At 45.8% G+C, this 23459-nt stretch overlaps 2 protein-coding genes, 1 long non-coding RNA gene and 5 other non-coding genes across 9 annotated transcripts in view; 1 reads left to right on the plus strand and 7 right to left on the minus strand.

The window, feature by feature from the left end:
• The window catches only part of MSH4 (mutS homolog 4), a 59065-nt gene extending 57794 nt beyond the window's left edge, over positions 1-1271 (minus strand). For both annotated transcript variants that reach the window (XM_039911921.1, XM_029061980.2), the window contains exon 1: positions 864-1271. In XM_039911921.1, the coding sequence (XP_039767855.1) occupies positions 864-1251 (388 nt within the window). In that variant the 5' untranslated portion in view covers positions 1252-1271. The remainder of the gene's footprint in view (positions 1-863) is intronic.
• A 510-nt stretch (positions 1272-1781) lies between these two features.
• Positions 1782-18892, plus strand: LOC120638348. Its single transcript, XR_005659968.1, has 3 exons — positions 1782-1792; positions 16771-16773; positions 18853-18892. It is a non-coding gene; the product is annotated as an uncharacterized LOC120638348 (long non-coding RNA).
• Positions 10297-23339, minus strand: RABGGTB (Rab geranylgeranyltransferase subunit beta). The gene is made up of 9 exons (XM_001520106.6): positions 23265-23339; positions 19123-19230; positions 17557-17754; positions 15268-15373; positions 14260-14312; positions 14069-14179; positions 13377-13502; positions 12896-13045; positions 10297-11011 (listed from the first exon to the last, which is right to left on the minus strand). Exons 1-9 carry the CDS (start codon positions 23265-23267, stop codon positions 10871-10873), a joined length of 996 nt encoding a protein of 331 aa, XP_001520156.2. The 5' UTR covers positions 23268-23339; the 3' UTR covers positions 10297-10870.
• On the minus strand, positions 11447-11512 carry LOC114811811. The gene has a single exon (XR_003759507.1). It is a non-coding gene; the product is annotated as a small nucleolar RNA SNORD52 (small nucleolar RNA).
• LOC114811856 lies at positions 15130-15211 on the minus strand. The gene has a single exon (XR_003759552.1). It is a non-coding gene; the product is annotated as a small nucleolar RNA SNORD45 (small nucleolar RNA).
• On the minus strand, positions 17053-17135 carry LOC114811834. The gene has a single exon (XR_003759530.1). It is a non-coding gene; the product is annotated as a small nucleolar RNA SNORD45 (small nucleolar RNA).
• On the minus strand, positions 18851-18934 carry LOC114811823. Its single transcript, XR_003759518.1, has one exon. It is a non-coding gene; the product is annotated as a small nucleolar RNA SNORD45 (small nucleolar RNA).
• LOC114811845 lies at positions 19359-19439 on the minus strand. The gene has a single exon (XR_003759541.1). It is a non-coding gene; the product is annotated as a small nucleolar RNA SNORD45 (small nucleolar RNA).
• Positions 23340-23459: the final 120 nt, after the last annotated feature.

Raw genomic sequence — 23459 nt, forward strand, 5'->3', positions numbered from 1 at the left:
ATTATTAATCGGGGGAGACAGGCAAAAACACTAGCAATAAACAGAATCAAGGGGATGAACAGCTCATTAAAACAAGAGCAAATAAAGCGCTTAGTCCAGTGCTCTGCACATAGCAAGCGCTCAATAAATACTATTGAATGAATAAACTTCTCCCTCCTTTCTCCCCTTCCCCCCTCACCTCCCCCCTCCTGATTCCCCTCCCCCATTCCCCTCGATTCTATGTATTTGCTATTGTTTCAATGAGATGTTCATCCCCTCGATTCTATTTGCTATTGTTTTAATGAGATGTTCATCCCCTCGATTCTATTTATTTGCTATTGTTTTAATGAGATGTTCATCCCCTCGATTCTATTTGCTATTGTTTTAATGAGATGCTCATCCCCTCGATTCTATTTATTTGCTATTGTTTTAATGAGATGTTCATCCCCTCGATTCCATTTACTGCTATTGTTTTTGTCTGTCCGTCTCCCCCGATTAGACTGTAAGCCCGCCAGTGGGCAGGGACCGTCTCTGTTACCGATTTGTCCATTCCAAGCGCTGGGTCCAGAGCTCCGCATATAGTAATAATAATAATAATGTTGGTATTTGTTAAGCGCTGGGGGAGACACGGGGTCATCAGGATGTCCCACGTGAGGCTCCCAGTTAATCCCCATTTTACACTTGAGGTCACGGAGGCCCAGAGATGTGAAGTGACCTGCCCACAGTCGCCCGGCTGACAAGGGGCGGCGGCGGGATTGGAACCCATGACCTCGGACTCCCAAGCCCGGGCTCTGGCCACCGAGCCACGGTGCTTCTCTAGTAAGGGGTCAGTAAGGAGAATGGAATGAATTTCGGTCCTGCGGGGTGTGGGTGTGTTTGGGCACCTGGGTGCGTGTCGGTGTGGGCGAGGTTGTCGGGGGTGAGGAGGCCGCTGCTCGTCCAGTCGCTGTGGCGGGCGGGGCGCGGCCCCGGGCCTCCTCCTCTTTCTCCTCCTGCTCCTGCTGCTCCTCCTGCTCCTCCTCGTCGTCCTTCTCGTCCTCCTCGTCCTCCCCCGCTGCTGCTCCGGTCCCCCAGCGCCCCGGCGGAGATGGTCCCGGCGGAGACGGTCCCGGCGGAGGTCCGGAGGTGGCAGGCGTCGCGGGGCTCCCGCGAAGGGGCCCGGCCCCACGACGACGACGAGGACGAGGCGTTGGGGCCGGGATGGGGGCCCGACGCCGTGGACCACCGCCGCCGCGACAGCTCCCGGCCGCCGCCCAAGCCGGGGGACAACATGGCGCCCACGGGAAAAGGGCGGCGAGGCCCCCCCCCCCGTCCTGGGGCGCATGCGTGCCCCCGCCTGGCACCCCGGCCGCGTGCCTCGGCCTCGTGCCCCCCGCCACGTGCCCCGGCCTCGTGCACTCGGCCTCGTGTCCCCGCCACGTGCCTCGGCCTCGTGCCCCTGCCTCGTGCCCCTGCCAGGTGGTTTGGCCTCGTGCCTCGGCCTCGTGCCCTGCCACGTGCCCCGCCACGTGCCCCCGCCTGGCACCCCGGCCACGTTCCCCGGCCTCGTGCCCCTGCCACGTGCACCCGGCTCGGTGCCGCCGCCACGTGCCCCCGCCACGTGTCCCGGCCTCGTGCCTGCCAACAGTCCCTCCTGAGAGGTCACCTCCTCCAGGAAGCCCTCCCAGACTGAGCCCTCCCTTTCCCTCTGCTCCTCCCCCTTTCCCCTCCCCTCAGCCCTGTGCTCATTTGTATATATTACTTATTACCCTATTTATTTTGTTAATGAGGGATATATTCATTCATTCAATAGTATTTATTGAGCGCTTCCGATGTGCAGAGCACTGTTCTAAGCGCTGGGGGAGATACAGAGTCATCAGGTTGTCCCTCGTGAGGCTCCCAGTCTTCATCCCCATTTTACAGATGAGGGAACTGAGGCCCAGAGAAGTGAAGTGACGTGTCCACAGTCACACAGGTGGCAAATGGCAGAGCCAGGATTCGAACCCATGACCTCTGACTCCCAAGCCCGGGCTCTTACCGCACTACGCCATGCTGCTTCTGGCCTCCTGGCCTTCCCCAAGCCGTCTTTCAGCACCGTGTCCCTCGCCTAAACTCTTTCCTACTTTGTGACCCTGGGCAAGTCACTTCACTTCTCTGGGCCTCAGTCACCTCATCTGTAAAATGGGGATCGAGACTATGAGCCCCATGAGGGACCGTGTCCAACTGGAATACCTTGTACCTACCCCAGGGCTTAGAACAGCGCTCGGCTCAAAGTAAAGGTTCAACATGGCAGGGTGGATAGAGCAAGGGCCCGGGAGTCAGAAGGTCATGGGTTCTAATTCCGGCTCCGCCGCTGGTCTGCTGGGTGACCTTGGGCAAGTCTCTTCACTTCCCTGGTCCTCAGTTACCTCATCTGTAAAATGGAGATTAAGGACGGTGAGCCGCACATGGGACAAGGACTGTGGTGTTGAACACGATTTGCTTGTAACCACCACAGCACTTAGTACAGTGCTTGACACATAGTAAGCGCTTAACAAATATCATTCTCAATTATTATCATTATTACACACCTTCTTAATAATCTTCCCCCCGGACCACCCTGGTTTCAAAGGTGGATGACAGCCGTTGATTGCCATCGGGAGCGCAAAAATTTGGATCTGATTTCCTTCCGAGGCCCCGATTAAACTGGCTCTGCTTCAGATCATTCATTCGTTCATTCATCGATCGCTTGCCCTGTGCGGAGCACTGTGCTGAGCTCTTGGGAGAGTACAATAGAACAACAAACAGACGCATTCCCTGCCCTCAACGAGCTTACAGTCTCGAGGTTCGGGGGAAAGGGCAGCGGGCGAGGATCAGAGAAGCTGGATTTAGTATGGAAAGGCCATCGAGGGCGCTACGGACGTCGGTAATGGTGGTTTCTGACCAAAGAACCACTTTAGTGTGGCTCAGTGGAAAGAGTCCGGGCTTGGGAGTCAGAGGTCGTGGGTTCTAATCCCGCTCTGCCGCTTGACTGCTGTGTGACCTTGGGCAAGTCACTTCACTTCTCTGGGCCTCAGTTACCTCATCTGTAAAAATGGGGATTTAAAAAAATGTGAGCCCCACATGGGACATTCTGATGACCCTGTCTCTACCCCAGCGCTTAGAACAGTGCTCTGCACCTAGTAAGCGTTTAACAAATACCATAATTATTATAGGGCCGGTGGGAATGCGGCACATGTAGACCCTAAAAACTGCAACGAACTCCAAAGCAACCACCTGGTTAGATGATACCGTGGCTCGTGGCTCAGCATCGGCACTATTCAGTGGTCCCTTTGAGCATAAATGGGCCCTTCCTAATAAAAACAAAATTTAAGAAACCATCTTTCCCCTGGCTCCTTCTCCATTATTGATCACCTATGCACTTGTATCTGAACCCTCCGGACACTGGCTATTCACCTCACCTTCAGCCCCGCAGCGCTTGTGTGCATATTTGTAATTTATTCAATTCTTTCTAGAGTTTAAAGATGTTTTACTCATCCAGAACTACCCTTCAGTCACTATGCAGGTGTCGACAGCAAGTTTTATCAATAACTTGTTAAATTTTCCTCCCATCTGAAGCATGAAGCAACGTGGCTCAATGGCAAGACCATGTCCTTGGGAGTCAGAGACCGTGGGTTCTAATCCTGGCACCGCCACTTTCTGCTGCCTGCTGTGGGCAAGCCACGCCACTTCTCTGTGCCTCAGTTATCTCATCTGTAAAATGGGGATTAAGATTGTGAGCCCTACGTGGGACAGCCTGATTACCTTGCATCTACCCCAGGGCTTTGAACAGTGCTCGGCACATAGTAAGCTCTTAACAAATACCATTATTATGGAGAAGCAGCCTGGCTTAGTGGAAAGAGCACGGGCTTGGGAGTCAGAGGACACAGGTTCTAATCCCACCTCTGCCACTTGTCGGTTGTGTGACCTTGGGCAAACTGCTTAACTTCTCTCTGCCTCAGTTACCTCATCTGTAAAACGGGGATTAAAACTGTGAGCCCCCTGTGGGACAACCTGATTACCTGGTATCTGCCCCAGCGCTTAGAACAGTTCTCGGCACATAGGAAGCGCTTAACAAATACCATAATTATTATTTGAAAAGCATATCTAGGTTTGCCTCACAGTTCGCCACTCGCTTTACAGGAGTGTGCTTTTTGTGGTGACCTATTGCGACCCGTTTCACAGTTCATAGCATCCTCTTGGGCTTAATTATAAGTCACGCTGGGTTGATGACCCAGAACGCTTTTGAATCACAAGGGAGAGAAATGTAAACGCCTCCACACACTTGCTCTGATCCAGGATTTAGTGTTTTATGAGACTAATATATTAACTGCTTCTCACCTTCCTAGTCCGGTCAGTGTCCGGCCCCAGAGAAACTCAGCCAACCCATTCCCACGAAGAGCCCTGGGATGAAAAAGAAAATTCCATCAGGGCTCCTTTTCCATGCTACATGTATTTTCAGACTGTACAAGTCGGTCCCTGTTTGATACAAGCCAATCAGTACCTTGTAGAAAGTGGGGAGAGACTTGCAGGAGTAGTCATTGATCCCACTTTTTCTCATTAGTTCTGTTTATCTGCTTGTTTTTGAGGAGAAAAATGTTCAAGAACCACGTTACACCTGTACGTCTGCATAACTTATAGGTGTATATCTTGGTTTTTGCTTTTTACCGCTCACTGAACTGTATTCTACGGCGAATGCGGTGGTCAAGAGAACTGGACAGTAATCGGTCAGTCGATTGCATTTATTGAGCGCTCACTGTGTGCAGAGCACTGTACTAAGCGCTTGGGAGAGTACAATATAACAGACACATTCCCTGCCCACAGCGCTCTGACGGTCTAGAGGGGGAGGTTGTATTATCCTTTGATTCTTTAAATGTATTAGTTCTTTTCAAAAATTTGGCAAAGTCAGGAAACAGCCCTGATTTCGACTGAAATAACTGTTTTATGGCTGACGGGTATCTGGCATTACACTTGGTACAAAGAGGCACAGGGTAGGATCTTCATCAACCGTGAGACATTCTTGAAGAAATTGTAAAAATATTTGGCAGCGTCTTTACTGCCATCTGCAGTAAATTAAAGTGCCTGAAAAATGATAGTTCTAAACTTAGAAACTAATTTACAGGGTGGGATAATTTGGTTCCCTTTCCCACCCCACTTCACCCCACCACACACACATATACACACACACACACACAAAAAAAAGATTCTATTTCATCACTGTAATGATGATTACCTTTTTTTTTATGATTCCCTGGATTAAATTAAGATGACATTAACAAATTGTAATTGAAGGGAAAAAAAATTGGGTTTGCAGGGGATTTGAGCTCCTCGGCCCCTCCCTCTTCTTCATTCACCCCTCCATCTCTAACCATTACAGCTCCAAGATTTTGCCCATCAGTGGAGTGGAGGGCGGGTGCACGGCACCTATCCAAATTTTAGAATGCTCTTTTGAATTTGTTGTGGGGAAAAAAAATACCCCAAAACCTTAGAGGTATAAGAGAGTTTAATGAAAAGACAAACCCAGACAGAAAGAAATTGTATACTCTCTGAGGTAAAGGACTGGGTGTAACTTTTTTTTTAGTTTGTTTTTTTTTTTGAGAGAAGCAGCGTGGCTCAGTGGAAAGAGCCCGGGCTTGGGATTCAGAGGTTATGGGTTCGAATCCCAGCTCTACCACTTGTCCGCTCTGTGACTGTGGGCAAGTCACTTCACTTCTCTGGGCCTCAGTGACCTCAACTGCAAAATGGGGATGAAGACTCTGAGCCTCACGTGGGACAACCTGATGACCCTGTATCTCCCCCAGCGCTTAGAACAGTGCTCTGCACATAATAAGAGCTTAACAAATACCAACACTCTTATCAGTATTATTTTTAATTTTTCAAATGCCTTAGCGTTATGCACCATGTGGGGATTCAATTGCTCACAATTGTAAAAATTTAGAATTTAACATTAGGGTCTTAGCGCCCTCTACTGGAGAAGAGGCAGAAATTGACGGTGGAAACTGCACACAAATTCTCAGCTCCACCTTCATTTCTCTTTGATAATAATAATAATTATAGTATTTGTTAAGCGCTTCCTATGTGCAGAGCACTGTTCTAAGCGCTGGGGTAGATACAGGGTAATCAGGTTGTCCCACGTGAGGCTCACAGTTAATCCCCATTTTACAGATGAGGTCACTGAGGCACAGAGCAGTGAAGTGACTTAATAATAATAATGTTGGTATTTGTTAAGCACTTACTAGGTGCCGAGCACTGTTCTAAGCGCTGGGGTAGACACAGGGGAATCAGGTTGTCCCACATGGGGCTCACAGTCTTAATCTCCATTTTACAGATGAGGTAACTGAGGCACCGAGACTTGCCCAAAGTCACACAGCTGACAAGTGGCCGAGCCGGGATTCGAACCCATGACCTCTGACTCCAAAGCCCGTGCTCTTTCCACTGAGCCACGCTGCTTCTCTGTCACACAGCTGACAAGTGGCAGAGCCGGGAGTCGAACCCATGACCCCTGACTCCGAAACCCGGGCTCTTTCCACTGATAATTATGGTATTTGTTAAGCGCTTCCTATGTGCAGAGCACTGTTCTAAGCGCTGGGGTAGATACAGGGTAATGAGATTGTCCCACGTGGGGCTCACTTTTTTTTAACCCCCATTTTTACAGATGAGGTAATAATAATAATAATGATGATCTTTGTTAAATAAATAGTGTTGGTATTTGTTAAGTGCTTACTATGTGCAGAGCACTGTTCTAAGCGCTGGGGTAGATTCAGAGGACTTCATCAGGGAAGGCCTCTTGGAGGAGTTGTGACCTTAACAATGTTTTGAAGGTAGAGAGAGTGGCACATATGTAGTGGGAGAGAGTTCCAGACCAGAGGGAAGATGGAGAAAAGGGGTTGGTGGTGAGATGGATACTATTAAATAAATAATAATAATAATAGATGAGATCAGGGCACAGTGAGTAAGCGGATGCCGGAGGAGCCAATTGCGTCGGCTGGACTGTAGTAGATTAGTGAGGTGACAGGATGGGGCGTGCTGATTCCAAGTGTCTAGTACAGTGCTCTGCACACAGTAAGCGCTCAATAAATACTATTGAATGAATTAACTGCTTTAAAGCCGATGGTAAGGGGGTCTCTGTTTGATGCAGGGGTGGATGGACAACCACTGGAGGATCTAGAGGAGTGGGGAGTCAAGGAATGAACATTTTTGTTGAAGAATGAGCCGGGCAACAGAGTGAAGTATGGAACTGGAGTGGGGAGAGACAGGAGGCCGGGAGGTCAGTGAGGAGGCCGATGCGGTATTCAAGGCAGGATGGGATAAGTGCTTGGATGAACGTGGTTGCCGTTTAGATGGATGGAGAGGAATGGATGGATTTTAGCGATTTTATCATTTTTAAACCGTAGAAAAGAATAAAAGCAAAGTTGGGTCCTCAATCACTCCAAATTTATGTTACGTCTTGTAAGTGCTAAATGCAATCCAGTCAATAATAATAATTGTGATACTTGTTAAGTGCTTATTATAGTGGCTCAGTGGCAAGAGCCCGGGCTTGGGAGTCAGAGGTCATGGGTTCTAATTCCGGCTCTGCCACTTGTCAGCTGTATGACTTTGGCCAAGTCACTTCTCTGGGCCTCAGTTCCCTCATCTGTAAAATGAGGATTAAGACTGCGAGCCCCCCACGTGGGACAGCCTGACGACCTTGTATCCCCCCCCACCGCCCCGCGCTTAGAACAGTCCTTGGCACTTAGTAAGTGCTTAACAAATAGCATCATTATTATTATTATTACTGTGCTAAGCGCTGAGATCCATACACTGTAAGCAGATCAGACACAATCTCTGTCCCCCATGGGGCTCACAGTCTAAGAAGGAACAGGCATTGAACAGATATTCAATGATTTATTGTTCTCCTGGATGCATAGTGGTTTTTATTGAGCATTTACAGGGTGTAAAGCACTGTGCTAAGCACTTGGTAGCCAAGCGGTAGTAATTACTGAGGGCTTATTGTGTGTAGAGCACTTTACTAAGCCCTTGGGAGGGTCCAAAAGAGTTGGTAAGCATGATCCCTGCTCACAAGGAGTTTCCAGGCTAGAGGAGCACTATTCTACACACACGGGAGAATGAGCCCGTGAGAAGACACAATCCCAACCCTCCAGGAGTGTGCGTCGCTCAGTGGAAAGAGCCCGGGCTTGGGAGTCAGAGGTCATGGGTTCGAATCCCTGCTCTGCCGCTTGTCAGCTGTGTGACTGTGGTCATGTCACTTCTCTGTGCCTCAGTTACCTCATCTGTAAAATGGGGATAAAGACTGTGAGCCTCAAGTGGGGCAACCTGATTACCCTATAAATCTACCCCAGCACTTAGAACAGTGCTCTGCACATGGTAAGCGCTTAACAAATACCAACATTATTATTATTATTATTATTAATCAATCAGTGGTATTTATTGAGCACTTTGAGTGCACAGTATTATACCAAGTTCTTGGGAAAGTTCAGTAAATAATAATTTTTATAATAATAAAGTATTTTTAAGCACTTACTATGTGCCAAGCACTGTTCTAAGCGCTGGAGTAGATAGAAGATAATCAGGTTGTCCCACGCGGGGGTCACAGTCTTAATAATATTTATAAGGGTATTTGTTAAGCACTTACTATGTGCCAAGTAAATCAGGTTGTCCCATGTGGGGCTCACAGTCTTAATAATAATTATGGTATTGGTTAAGCACTTACTATGTGCTGAGCACTGTTCTAAGCGTTGGGGAGTTACAAGGTAAACAGGTTGTCCCACGTGGGGCTCCCAGTCTTTATAATAATAATAATGATGGTGATGGTATTTGTTAAGCACTTACTATGTGTCAAGGACTGTTCTAAGCGCTGGAGGAGATACAAGGTAATTAGGTTGTCCCACGTGGAGCTCACAGTCTTGATCCCCATTTTACAGTGGAGGTAACTGAGGCACAGAGAAGTGAAGTGACTTGCCCAAAGTCACACAACTGACAAGTGGCAGAGTGGGATTAGAACCCATGACCTCTGACTCCCAAGCCCGGCCTCTTTCCGCTGAGCTACAAAAAAAGCTCGTAGACATAATCCCTGCCTGCTCACAATGCAGTGTGGAGGAGACCACGACTAGAAATTGAAGTAAAACAAAAATATAAAAAGATTTAAAGTGGAAGATACGTAAGTGGCCGATTCAGTAAAGTACTACGAAATGTTTCTGAGACTTAGTGCTAGGGAAACCACTCCACACTGTAAGGATCCAATTAAGGATGCAATTTTCCAGTTTTCTCTCTATCCTCCCACCGTTGTCGTCGTTCCAGATGGGAAGCAGCCTACAATAACACGAACTCGTAGCTTTTATACACGTCCGGGAAAGGGCAGCTTTGTTCCTGTGAAATTGAAACCTAAGTCCCGGTCTGTTCAGGTCCTGATACAAAATCATTTACCCTTCGCTGACCTTACGGAGATAGTATTTAGAAGGGGGTCCTTCGTGATTTTGTAAGGGCTTTGAAGATAGGGAGAGCAGTGGATGCAAATAGAATAGTGGGACTTAAGCGCTTAGTATGACCAAAGCATCTCCTGCACGCAGAACACTGTCTTAAGCACTTGGGAGAGCACGCCACCAGACATTCCTTGCCCACACTGAGCTTATGCAATGTAAGTAGACGGTAAGCTTGTGTGGGCAGAAAAGTGGCTACCAACTTTATTTTATTGTCCTCTATGGCATTACCCTGAAACTCCTCCCTCTTTCTGCCCCTGTATTCGGTCTGGCATCAAATTCTGATGCTCTTTTCTTGATTTCTATAATTACAGTAAGCGCTCACTGCTTTACCATAAATCTCAGCCCAGCTCAATGGAAAGAGCACGGGCTTGGAGTCAGGTCATGGGTTCTAATCCCGGGTCTGCCGCTAGTCAGTTGTGTTACTCTCCCCACCTCCTTTTCTCCCTTCTCCCTCTCCTTCCTCTCCCCCTCCCCTCTTTCCCTCTCTCTGCCCCATCTCCCCTCCCTCTCCCTCCCCTCTTTCTCTCCCTCTCCCCTTCCTTCCTGACAACAGTTGGGTTGTCAACTGTTGATGGGCTAGCTCTACCTCACTACTGAACCAAGGCTTTTCTGCCCCCTAAAATAGTCCCATAGCTCCGCCCCGGCCCAAGTCCAGCAGAGATTATACCCAGCCAGCCCAGCATTCAGTTTCTTGAATGAAACTTCAGGCAGCTCGGCCGAACATGATAGCCATTCGTGCACTAAACTGATCATGCCTCTTTCATCAACACATCCCATAGATTTCCCATCCTCTATGTATCACGAGATCCTCACGCATGTCGATTACATACTTCAGAATTCCTTTCCATTTGTAAATCGGTAAACTTTTATTCGAACAGAAGTTTGAAGAGCAGGAAAAAAACAGCACGAAACGTTTAGAAAAACTGTAACACAATACTGATTTTCCAAATAATTCCAAACCTTTTAAAATGCTATTTTAAGTGCACAAAATAACAGAAATGTTTTCCCATTCCTTAGATGAGATGGAGTATTTTCCTCGGAAAATGACTCATTCTAACGCAAGCCAGAAGGGTCGAGTGTTTTTAAGATCGATCTTGTCAGATGCGAACTACTGATCTGCTATTGCTACTGTTACTATCAAAATAATGGCATGACAAAAACAGCCTTCTAAAAGCTCACATTAAGATATATTAGCTTTTTACATTATATATAGATAGAATTTAAATAAATAGGACTATACAATTTTTAAAACTACTTGACAAATCATGTACAAAATATTAACAGATTCACTTAAATAGTGATCATTTTGTTGCTCTATTAATGGGAATCACATCGAAATGAAGTACATATGCGGTGAGTGAGACGCGTTGGGAATATCGCTACTGCCGTTCCAGTGCTTTCTGCATTTCACAGGTCTAACTCACTAGTTCGGGCTGAACGTTTATTCTTCTTAACACTTCCTCAGGCATACAAAAAACAGGATTCACCGGCTTTACTTGTTCCTCCCCAAGGAGTGATAGGCCAGCAATTCCAAACAATGTGTGAAATGGATCCACCTGGTAAAACACAATGGAATCTCCTTTACTGGTTGACAAAGACAAGCAAAGACAAATGGTTCTCATTTCAAACATAAGAAAAAGAATAATTTTGCTGTTTGTTAGGTGGTTATCTTGTGCTAGCACTGACCTAAGCAGTGGAGAGGAGAGTTAACAGATATGGTCGCTGCCCTCGGGAAGTTAATTAATTCAATAGTATTTATTGAGCGCTTACTATGTGCAGATGACTATACTAAGTGCTTGGAATGTACAATTTGGGAACAGATAGAGACCATCCCTGCCCAATGACAGACTCACAGTCTAATGGGGGGTACAGACAGACAAAAACAAGATAGTCACAATGATCTAGCAGGAGGCTGACATGAATTGCAAGTAGGACAAGCAACCGTGCCCCACCCCACCCGATCACCACTCAGGAGCTGGGAGTCTCAGAATGGGTCAGAGATCTGTGTCTTCAGCAAAGGTGGTCAGAGACTCTAGTCTGAAGGACTCATCACCCCCACTCTGCTCCCCAGACCCACCCTCCTCAACGGTGGGGAGGAGGAGGGGGAGTCTAGTAAAGGTATGAACTCTGGACTGTCAATCGGTTGTGGGCAGGGAATGGATCAACAACTGTTATATTGTGCCCTCCCCCAAATACTTAGTACAGTGTTCTGCGTGGGGTATGTGCTCAGTACCACTGATTAACTGTACATATGTGCCATTGGGGGAGGAGACCGGGAGAGTGCTATTAAGGTTTAGAGACTGAGGAAGCATTCATTCATTATGCACTTACTGTGTACAGAGCACTGAACTAAGCACTTGGGAGGGTACAAACATAAGTCGACCTATTCCCTGCCCACCACAAGCTTATTGCAGCTCTAAACTTTGCAGCTCTAAACTAAGTGCTATGGGGCTGGGAGGGAGGGTGAATAAAGGGAGCAAATCAGGGCAACACCTAAGGGAGCGGGAGAAGGGAAGGCCTCTTGGAGGAAATGTGCCCTCAGCGGGGAGATGCTGAATTGGTCAGTAAGGTTTCCCAGGTTAGAACAATAATAATAATAATAATGTTGGTATTTGTTAAGCGCTTACTATGTGCCGAGCACTGTTCTAAGCGCTGGGGTAGACACAGGGGAATCAGGTTGTCCCACGTGGGGCTCACAGTCTTAATCCCCATTTTACAGATGAGGGAACTGAGGCCCCGAGAAGTTAAGTGACTTGCCCAAAGTCACACAGCTGGCAAGTGGCAGAGCTGGGGTTTGAACCCATGACCTCTGACTCCAAAGCCCGTGCTCTTTCCAGTGAGCCACGCTGCTTCTCACGATACACAATACAAATAATGGCATTTGTTAAATCCTTAGCAGGTACCAGTCATGGTACTAAGGACTGGGGTAGATACAAGCAAATTGGGTTACATCGATCCTGTTCCACATGGGGCTCAATCCCCATTTTACAGATGAGGTAACTGAGGCAGACAAGTGAAGCGACCTGCCCAAAGACACAGCAGGCAAGAGGCGGGGCCAGCATTACAAATCATGACCTTCTGACTCCCAGGGCTAGGCTCTATCCACTATTCCCATGTTGCTTCTGATTATTTTTCCTCAGTGTTTACTCATGAATAAAGCTAATGACTACCCAAAAAACCTCTCAAACTTCACAGTGGAAGGTGGCTATACCCAAGCCCCAAACGAGGTGGCGAGGATAGTCAGAAATGCAGAATGCCAATGACGCTGTACAATTATACCATGAGAAACACCCCGGGCATTTGAAAATTAGATTGAGTGAAACAAATGAACCACTAACTCACATTCTGGGGTCTCTCACCTCAATCTCTCCCCCATTCCCAATTGGATTCAATCCAACTGAAATGAAAGGTTCACTAAAAATAGATTTTAGGTCATTTACCATATCTCCTGGCCTGTCTGCAAAGCCCCCCGTCTCCTCGTCTTGACAAGCCAAAATAAAGCAACAGAGTTTCTCTCGATCAATCCAGTGAAGCCTTCCGATGATCTTCAAGGATGCCAGCACCCACCAAGAATAACATACATCTGGCAACTAAAATAAGAAATAAACAAATATTACAAGACAGCTTGCTCTACATTATTCCCTTATTAATGTTCTTTTGAATGGCATGCCTCAGTGAGGAGTGAGCTTTTGAGGGGGGCTCCATAGCCTAGATAACTTGCTTTGGACTTCTTTGCAAGAAAAGTTGAAAAGTCTGGCCATCTGCTTAAAAGGAGAAATTGTTATTAAAAATGTTGTCAATCTTGAGGGATGCAAATTTTGGGTTTTACCTTTAAGCTTGAGGCAGACCTGACCGTAAGAATGGGTAAGAGCAATACCACCTAAGTTAGTTAATGATACAAAAAAACATGGGAGTCGATACCTTCTCTGGCCGTCCGTTGAGCCCTCCCGATGGCAGCTGACGTTCGCAAAGCCACCACCCCAGCAGGTCAGAATTGACTTGGTGCAACTGGCCAGTGATAGCCAGAAATCCTGTGCAACAATAGATCTAAAATTACAAAGTTCGCACGTAAGAACTATGCTTGAACATTAACTTTCAGAGAAGACTCACAGGGTACTAACAAACATTTGAAAAATCACGCATGTTTAGAATGACCTGGCATTACTACAAATTTCCTATTTGCTTCAGGGACCGTCATTTGCAGTAACGTTGATTTTCACTTTAAAATGGCTGCTAAAGTCTAGCTAAATACATATATATATTTTATATATATATAATTCCAATAAATTGCATGGGGCACTTGCAAGTCATTATCCGTTTGTTTGCACCCATTTCTTATTTAACTGGTTTAAATCAATAGTATTTGGTGAGTACAGTGTGCAGAGCAGTATACGAAGTATTTGGGAGTTCAGTAAAAGTCCTTGCTCACAAGAAGATTACAATCTAACCAGCGAAATAAACCTCTAAAACTCATTTCAGGGAGGTGGAAGCAAGTGAGTATAGTGATAGCAAAGTAGATCACATTTACTGTATATGCAAGGGCACTGTCTTTAGAGCTTGGGAGCAAACAAGTGTTAAGGGAAGTCAATGGGTTGTTTTGAACAAGTATTTACCTGTCCAGCGTGGGATTCAGACCCTGGTCTGCAACCAAATCCACCATCAAAGTTCATGCAGGACAACACAAATTCTACAGCCTTTTCCATATTAATAACGTCCAACTTCCCCTGAAAACGAAAACAGAGGTTTCATTAAAATTCCAATAATCAGGCGCCAAGCAAGCTAACATAAAATCTACTGAACTTACCAATAGGGCCAACGTTGCTGCGGCACAGAAAGAGAATCGTGTGTCAATTTCTCCTGGGAGGGAAAAGGCACACTGAAATTACCCACTGCACATTTTACAGTGCACCTTCCCCGAAATTTGAATCTTCCCATGAAGGTGATGGAAAACCTGCTGTGCTGAAATTTTAATCCTGGAATTTCAGTAAATCTACCCTAAAACATTTTTTTTACAATAGCCTGTTTATTCACCAATTTAATAAGAGTTCCAGATTTCTATTTTCATGTCCCTTAAAGCAGCTGTTGTCTGAACCTTTAACCGGCTGCTGGCGTCTCCAGCCTGCACTGTATCGGTGAGGGCTCAATCTAAAGCAGTCTACATCGGAGGTGAGATTTGGCCCGCCCCACTCTCCTCCCCTCAAATATTCAGCAAGTTTGTAAAGTCTTATTTTCCATTATCCCCAAGTGCACAAATTTTTTTAAAAAAAACTTTACAAAGCCACTAAATATCGGGGACAAAAATAGTTACGTACCTTAGCTTCCTAGACCCCCTCGGGTCCACGGCTCAGGGATGTTGAACCCATAACTACAGTGCATGCTACAACTTCCAGCAGACAGTTATGTCCAATCTGATCAGCTACTTAGAGGGACCTGAAAAGATGAAAAGCTTAAGACTTTTTAAAATATCACTACAATCTTTGGACAGAGCAATCAAATGCATTAGAAGATTCTGCTATCTCTCCATTTAAAGTCTTCAAGAAAGCTATTTTGGGGCACAAATGACGTTGCCAAAATGGTACCAATTTCCCAAACTGAGGAGTCATTAGACTCAGTTGGGACCATCTGAATGTATACTTGTCAGTTAATTCAGATATAAAACTTTCCATTATAATTCAAGGTCTCAGTAATCCTAGAGCTATAGGAATGGTAAGCATCAACTTTAGATTCAGATAATACATGCCAACACATCACTGACCTTGAAAATGAACACCGCACAATGGTACAAACAATGAAATAAAGCAAAGTATTTTACCCCATATGTCACCAGCAAATGAACCATCTTCCTTCTGTAGACTCTGTACATATTCAACGACTTTATCTACATCAATAACGTGAAGACTATCGTAAAGCGTAAGGATCTGCAAAAGAAAAGCCAATTTACTGAGTTTGTCTTGAATAGGGCAGAATCTAAAATCCTCAAAATGCAAACCTGCTATAGGCAGGGCACATGACTACCCCAACTACTGTACTGAACTCTCCCCAGTGCTTGGTATGATGCTTAATACATACCCCCGATGATAAATTAAACAGACCATGTTTCTGTTTTACAAACTGAAGGTCAGAAGCAAAAGTAGTGTCTGCCAATTGTTAACGTGCTTGTTGTGGGCACGGAACATTTCTGCCTCCCCTATTTCAACAACACCATGAGCACTTAGTACAGTGCTCTGCACATTGTAAGCACTCATAGTGGTGAAGCTTGGGCTTAGTCCTTAGTTTCTTAACTTTACTGCTGTAGATAGTAATGTTTGAAAAATATTTGCGGGAGTTTACCACCATTAGGCTTAAGATAATAATGCTGGTATTTGTTAAGCACTTACTATGTGCAGAGCACTGTTCTAAGTGCTGGGGTAGATACAGTTGCCATTGTTTTTACGAGATGTTCTTCCCCTTGACGCTGTTTATTGCTGTTTATTGCCATTGTTCTTGTCTGTCCGTCTCCCCCGATTAGACTGTAAGCCCGTCAAACGGCAGGGACTGTCTCTATCTGCTGCCGACTTGTTCATCCCAAGTGCTTAGTACAGTGCTCTGTACATAGTAAGCGCTCAATAAATACTATTGAATGAATGAATACAGGGTCATCAGATTGTCTCACCTGAGGCTCACAGACTTAATCCCCATTTTACAGAAATAAAATTATTCAAAAAGTATGTTAGGATAAGGTGGCCTAAGTTGTTCAACAGAAATGAAAGTGGCAGTGAGTGGGAACTGCAATAACCTATTCACAAACACAACATAATTCTCAGCCAAAGTTAGAGGTGTGAATACACTTACTTGTCCCTCTCTGTTTCTATCTTTCTGTTGATTCACCTTTTTACAATTCCCTTCCAAACCTCCTGTCTTCACTGCTCCTACTCCTGTGCCACTTCCTGTTCCCTTTTAATTTAACTCTTCTTTTCATATTTTCTCTGAGCCTGACACCAACCTTCTGTCTTAATTTTTCTGAAACGTAATTGCAAATTTTTTTCCAGGGGGCTCATCCAGAAACAAAGAACTGGGGTTTTGGTTTTCAAAGTACAGGATCAGACTCAAATAGTTGTGGTGCAAAACAGGAACTATGTCCAATTCCCATCTCTGTACTCTCTCTCCAAGCTGAACCCTGAAGTACTATTACTACTAAAATAATTGGTATGTTCCTTGCCCACGAGAACCCAGGACATAGGCAAAGCTTTCCCACTGCCTTACTTTATTACAGGGATGATTCAATTCAAGGGCCTGTAAAGACCATGGTAAAGCAGAGCACTTCGGTAAGTATCAGCTGGTTCCAGCTCGGTCACTAGGAAGGGCCTCCATTTCTGTGGCTAGACAACACAAAAATCAAACTTGATGCTTGGCCTCAATCATGCTTGGTTAGATGTAGATGGGGGTTTTGTCTTCCCTATATTAAAAAAGTACTGGATTTGAAGATACTTTCCCAGAGTTAAAAAAAAAACCCAGCTCATCCACTCACAAAGCCCTGCCACTCTATCATCCTCAGAAACTTGAGTAACCCTAACAAGATGACTTTTTTGAGGTAAAAGAGCATAAAACATTGTTTTCCAAGGTCTCAGAGTAATTCTAGAGCTAATGTGGTGATAAACATCAACTTTAGATTCAGATAATACATGCCAACCATCATTGACCTTGGGAGCTACCACCGGCATCCAAAAACTAAGTGCTCTCTCCCAGAAAGTGTCCATGTGCCGATATATAACTTCTGTAACGTTGAAAGAGCACATCACTCTTTAAAAACGATTTTTAAAAGCCAAGAAATGCCCATTAAAGGTCCCTAACAAGAACCGTCGATTTTCTTTATGGACAGATCAACTTTCTGTAGATGCTGGATTGAGCCCCCTGAGAATAATTCAGCAAATGATTTATTTCAACTTGTATAAAAAACAATCCATAACATGACAATGAACAGGCTGTTTCCAAGGACAGAAAGCAATTTTAAAATTGACTTAGCAAGAGATGGCAAGAGTATTTCAGTGCAACATCATAAAATAAATACAATTGCCGGCAAGGCAGGTAGAGACATTTCAAGGAAGATTTTCTTCACAATTACCTGGACAGCACTCAGTGTATATAAAAGGTGGGGGTCATGACCAATGCTAGCACTTATTCCTCCAGACTCGTGCTGGCACGATTTGATGAATGAAAGAATTTCTTCTTTGTTCATCCGATGAAGCTGACCCATAAGATCCATTACTGTCAATCCCCAGTAGACACCACTCATCCTTAGGTATTCGGACATACAATATTCCTAAAATGCACAATTCATGGAATCGAAAAAGCTGCATGAAGTTGCAAATAGTTCATATTGCAAATAAATTTCTTCAGATTTGGATTCAAGATCTTTTTTTAAAGCCAAATCAGTAGAATGCAATCAGGTAAGAAAGGTTTGAGCTTTTACTTTTGAAAACCTTCTAGTTGGGATAGAATTCAAGTTTTTGACCCAAGTTTAAAATTCAGGTTAAATTTATCCTCCAAAAATTTCAGAATCTCAAATAGTTCTGGCTTAATTCTTTCGCCAGTGGAAACTGAACTTGTTCTACAATGAAGGAAAATCCTACTGGGCACATACTTGAGATCCCAAAAAAGATTTCAGAATTTTACTAGTGCCCAAAAGGGAAAAGTGCGTCTATACTATAATAGTCGTTGGTGAGAGCTGTACGTTTTTTAGACATACAGCCAGAGGACCCATGAATTAATAATTGCGGTATTTGTTAAGGGCTTGCTTTGTACGCCAAGCACTTTACTAAGCATACTGGGGCAGATGCAATGCAATCAGCAAGTCTCTGTACCACGTGGGCATAGGAAAGACCAGGTATTTAATATCCATTTTAGAGATGAGGACACTTGAGGCAGAAGTTAAAGACTTGCCCGTGGTCACAATAGCATCAAAATCTAGGTGCCCCGACTAGGAAGCTGTTTTCACTAGGTCAAACTACTCCATTTCCCAGGAAGCAAGACAGAGGACAGAGTCATACAGTTCTTCTGTGTGGGGCAGAAGCAGTTTTCCTTTCACAGTGCTCTTTTCTCCTCTCTTACAAACCAGCTACACAGGATAAGAAGCCTCTTTAAGTAAGCTGATGGAAGATAGGCCAGAAGTGGAGGGAGGGGTTTGGTAACTCACTGGCATATTTTTGACAAAAATATATTATCAGACACCATTTAATTGGTGTCTCATACCTCAAAAAACTCAGGCAGTAGTCCAAATTTCACATCTTTACCCAAAGGGGTAAATACATATACATGGATCAATACACAGATCAATGAAGGGCCCCTTTTTCAATCTTCCTAAGTACCTTGTTTCAAAAGGGAGTTCTTACTACAGTCACCTATTAATTAAATGTTTCAGGGTCTCAGAGTAATTCTAGAGCTGAAGAGGTAATTAGCATCAACTTTAGATTCAGGTAATACATGCCAAAACATCATTGACCCTGAAAACCGCTGCCTAGGTCCCCACAATACTTTAGAGTGGAGCCAGCAGAAAGTAATAAATTTAATGAAAACTTCAAAAAGTAAATTAAAATTATTGACAAGGTTACCAATGAGGGGGACTCAATCCTTTTGAATTAACCAAGAAGCTGTAACAGTGAATTATCATCAACGAAATATTGCTACATACGTAATCATCTTTCTTCGATCCATATGACACGATATAATCAGCATGTTTCTCCAGGAACAGTGTATTCGGAGCATCGGATTTGATTATTACATCCTTCTGGGGCGTCCCCTTTCAATAAACCAAAAATTCTGTTCAGACAAATTCTGCGTATCACAGGATACTTACAGTCCTGATCAAAAACCCTATGGCATTAATGTTCTTCTTAAGAACTGAGGACTCAAGTAGCAAAGTTTTCTCAAGCCTCAGAGTAATTCTAGAGCTAAATGGTGATAAACATCAACTTTAGATTCAGAATACATGCCAACTCATCATTGACAGAGAAAACTCTGACCATCACTGCCTCCAGATATCACCGCCCTTACAATCAATGTCCTGATGTGATTCTTGTGGATAAGGAGACTCGAATTCTACACTTATCAAATGAAGCTTGCAAAGATTCAGAACTCAGGAGCAAAGAGGCTCTGCCTATTAAGAATTATTTAGAAATTTAACTCTTCTAATATAGTACTGCCATTTATTATGCACTTTCAGGTCATGGGATTGTTTTATTGCTGAATTGTATTTTCCAAGCGCTTAGTACAGTGCTCTGCACACAGTAAGCACTCAAATCTAGACGACTGACTGAATGAATGGGTTCTAACCCTGGGTCCGCCCACTTGTCTATGTGGCCTTGGGCAAGTCACTTCACTGAGACTCATTTGCAAAATGGGGAGACACTTAACCCCACGTGGGACAGGGACTGAGTCCAAGCGGTCTTGCTTGAATCCACTCCAGTGCTTACAGTGCCTAGCACAAAGTGCTAAAATACCATAATAAACAATAAAACGCTTTGTTATCTGTTAAGCGCTTACTACGTACCAAGCGCTGTTCAAAGCGCTGGGGTGGATACAAGGTCATCAGGTTATCCCACGTGGGGCTCGCAGTCTTAATTCCCATTTTTCAGATGAGCTGAGTCAGAGAAGTTAATCGACTAGCTCAAGGTCACACAGCAAATGGCGGAAGCGGAATTAGAATCCACATCCTCTGACCACCAAGCACAGGGTTTTTGCCACTAAACCACCATTTTCCGGATTGGCCTCCCGCCCGCAGCCTCTTCACCTCACGTAGAAGCAGCGTGGCTTAGTGGAAAGAACCCGGGCTTGGGAGTCACAAATCGTGGGTTCTAACCCTGGTTATGCCACTTTTCTGCTCTAGGACCTTGGCCAAGCCATTCATTCAAACGTCTTTACTGAGCACTGTGTGCAGAGCACTGTACTAAGCGTCTGGAATGTACAATTGGGCAACAGAAACAATCCCTGCCCGACAACGGGCTCAGTCAAAGCAAATAGGCATCAGGCCGCTTCTCTGGGCCTCAGTTTCCTCATCTGTAAAATGAGAATTACGACTGTGAGCCCCACGTGGCGCAACCTGATGCTCTTTTATCTCCCCCAGCGCTTAAAACAGTGCTTGGCACATTGTAGGCGCTCAACAAATAACGCCTTCACCACCCGGGCAGGTAGCCAGTCCGAAGGACACATGGTGCTCGGGCTCCCACCCGTTTGGCGCCGGTCCTGGCTGTGGAGGCTGCAGGAGCCAGGGCCCCCATGGACGTATTTATTAAGGGCTTATTATGTGCAGAACACTCTACTAAGCACTTGGAAAGCACAATCCCAACAGAGAGACCATCCCTGCCCACAACGGACTCACAGTCGAGGGGAGAAGACAGGCATCAAAATCAATAAATAAAATTAAGAGATATAACAACAACTATGATGACATTTAAGAGCTTACTATGGGCCAAGCACTGTTCTAAGCAATGGGGGAGATACAAGATAATGAACTTCTCCCACTTGGGCTCACAGTCTTAATAATAATGATGATATTTGTTTAGCACTTACTATGTGCCAAGCACTGTTTTAAGCGCTGGGGGAGATAGGGGAGGCAATCAGGTTGTCCCACATGGCCTCAGTCTTAATATGATGATATTTGCTAACCGCTTACTATATGCCAAGCAGTGCTCTAAGCGCTGGGGGAGATAAAAGGTCCCACATGGGGCTCAGTCTTAATAATGATGATGGCATTTGTTAAGCGCTTACTATGTGCAAAGGACTGTTCTAAGCGCCGGTGGGGGGGACACAACGTGATCAGGTTGTCCCACATGGGGCTCAGTCTTAATAATCGGTAAAGTGCTCTGCACATGGTAAGCGCTCAGCAAATGCTACTTAACAGAAGGCACTGTGGTTGTGCCCCATGGGGCTCCGTCTTAATAAAATCGGTATAGTGCTCTGCACATAGTAAGTACTCAATAAATACTATCGAATGAACAGAAGGCACTGAGGTTGTCCCCCACGTGGCTCATTCATTCAATGTTATTTATTGAGCGCTTACTATGTGCAGAGCACTGTACTAAGCGCGTCTTAATAATCGGCAGTGTTCTGCACATGGTAAACGCTCAGTAAATACTCCTGAATGAACAGAAGGCCCTGAGGTTGTCCCCCATGGGGCTCACAGTCTTAATAAAATCGGTAGAGTGTTCTGCATAGTAAGCGCTCAATAAATACTACCGAATTAACAGAAGGCACTAAAGTTGTCCCCCATGGGGCTCAGTCTTAATAGGTACAGTGCTCTGCACATAGTAAGCGCTCAGTAAATACTACTGAATGAACAGAAGGCACTGAGGTTGTCCCCCACGGGGCTCAGTCTTAATAATCGGTAGAATGCCCTGCACATGGTTAGGCGTTCAGTAAATACTACTGCATGAACAGACGGCACTGAAGTTGTTCCCCATGGGGCTCAGTCTCAATAGATACAGTGCTCTGCACATAGTAAGCGCTCAAAAAATACTACTGAATGAATAGAAGGCACTGAGGTTGCCCCCCAAGGGGCTCACAGTCTTAATAATCGGTAGAATGCCCTGCACATGGTAGGCGTTCAGTAAATACTACTGAATGAACAGACGGCACTGAAGTTGTCCCCCATGGGGCTCAGTCTCAATAGATACAGTGCTCTGCATAGTCAGCGCTCAAAAAAATACTACTGAATGAATAGAAGGCACTGAGGTTGTCCCCCATGGGGCTCACAGTCTTAATAATCGGCACAGTGCTCTGCACATGGTAAGGGCTCAGTTGTCCCCAGTGGGGCTCAGTCTTAATAGGTCGAGTGCTCTGCACATGTAAGCGCTCACTAAATACTACTGAAGGAACAGAAGGCACTGAGGTTGTCCCAAGGGGCTCACAGTCTTAATAATCGGTAAAATGCCCTGCACATGGTAGGCGTTCAGTAAATACTACTGAATGAACAGAAGGCACTGAAGTTGTCCCCCATAGGGCTCAGTCTTAATAGGTAAAGTGCTCTGCACATAGTAAGCGCTCAAAAAATACCACTGAATGAATAGAAGGCACTAAAGTTGTCGCCCAAGGGGCTCACAGTCTTAATAATCGGTAGAATGCCCTGCCCATTGTAGGCGTTCAGTAAATACTACTGAATTAACAGAAGGCACTTTAGTTGTCCCCCATGGGGCTCAATCTCAACAGGTAGAGTGCTCTGCACATAGTAAGCGCTCAGTAAATACTACTGAATGAATAGAAGGCACTGAGATTGTCCCCCATGGGGCTCACAGTCTTAATAATCGGCACCTTGCTCTGCACATGGTAAGCGCTCAGTTGTCCTCAATGGGGCTCAATCTTAATAGGTCGAGTGCTCTGCGCATAGTAAGCGCTCAAAAAATATTACTGAATGAACAGAAGGCACTGAGGTTAGGCCCCATGGGGCGCAGTCTTCATTCCCGTTTTAGAAAGGAGGTCACTGAGGCCCAGAAGTTATATATATATATGTGCATCGATCATTTATATAAATAGAAAATGATAGAGCTGTAGGAGAAATGCGGTGGGGAGAGGAAGGGAAGGGGGGAGGCGCGGATGGGGCCGGGCGGGGCCCTCCGCCTCCTGGCCCGCTGCAGGGGCCGAGAGCTCACCCCAGCAGGACAGGACAGGACAGGACAGGACAGGGCAGAAGAAAGCAGAGCAGGGCAGGGCAAGGTCCAAGCATCCCGACGGTGCATCTCTGTCCCATCTGGGTGCCATCCCGCGGGTGCGGGCCCGGCTGTTGCCCCCCGCCCCCCGCCCCAGTCCCCCAGGGCCCGGGCCGCGCCGTCCGTCACCTACCATGTCGGCGCCAAAAAGGAGGGCGAGGCCTCCGGGCCGGCCAGTCCTTAACCACCCCGCGCATGCGCAACGGCGGGGCGCGCCTGCGCACTGGCCTCCGCCGCCCCAACCGCCAAGGCCCCGGCCCCCGAGGGGCGGGGGGGAGGGGGGAAGAGGAGGGGAGGGAGGTTGGACTCCGCGCAGGCGCAGAGAGAC

The sequence above is a fragment of the Ornithorhynchus anatinus genome, chromosome 4, assembly GCF_004115215.2.
Source record: "Ornithorhynchus anatinus isolate Pmale09 chromosome 4, mOrnAna1.pri.v4, whole genome shotgun sequence".
In the NCBI taxonomy this organism is placed as follows: Eukaryota; Metazoa; Chordata; class Mammalia; order Monotremata; family Ornithorhynchidae; genus Ornithorhynchus; species Ornithorhynchus anatinus.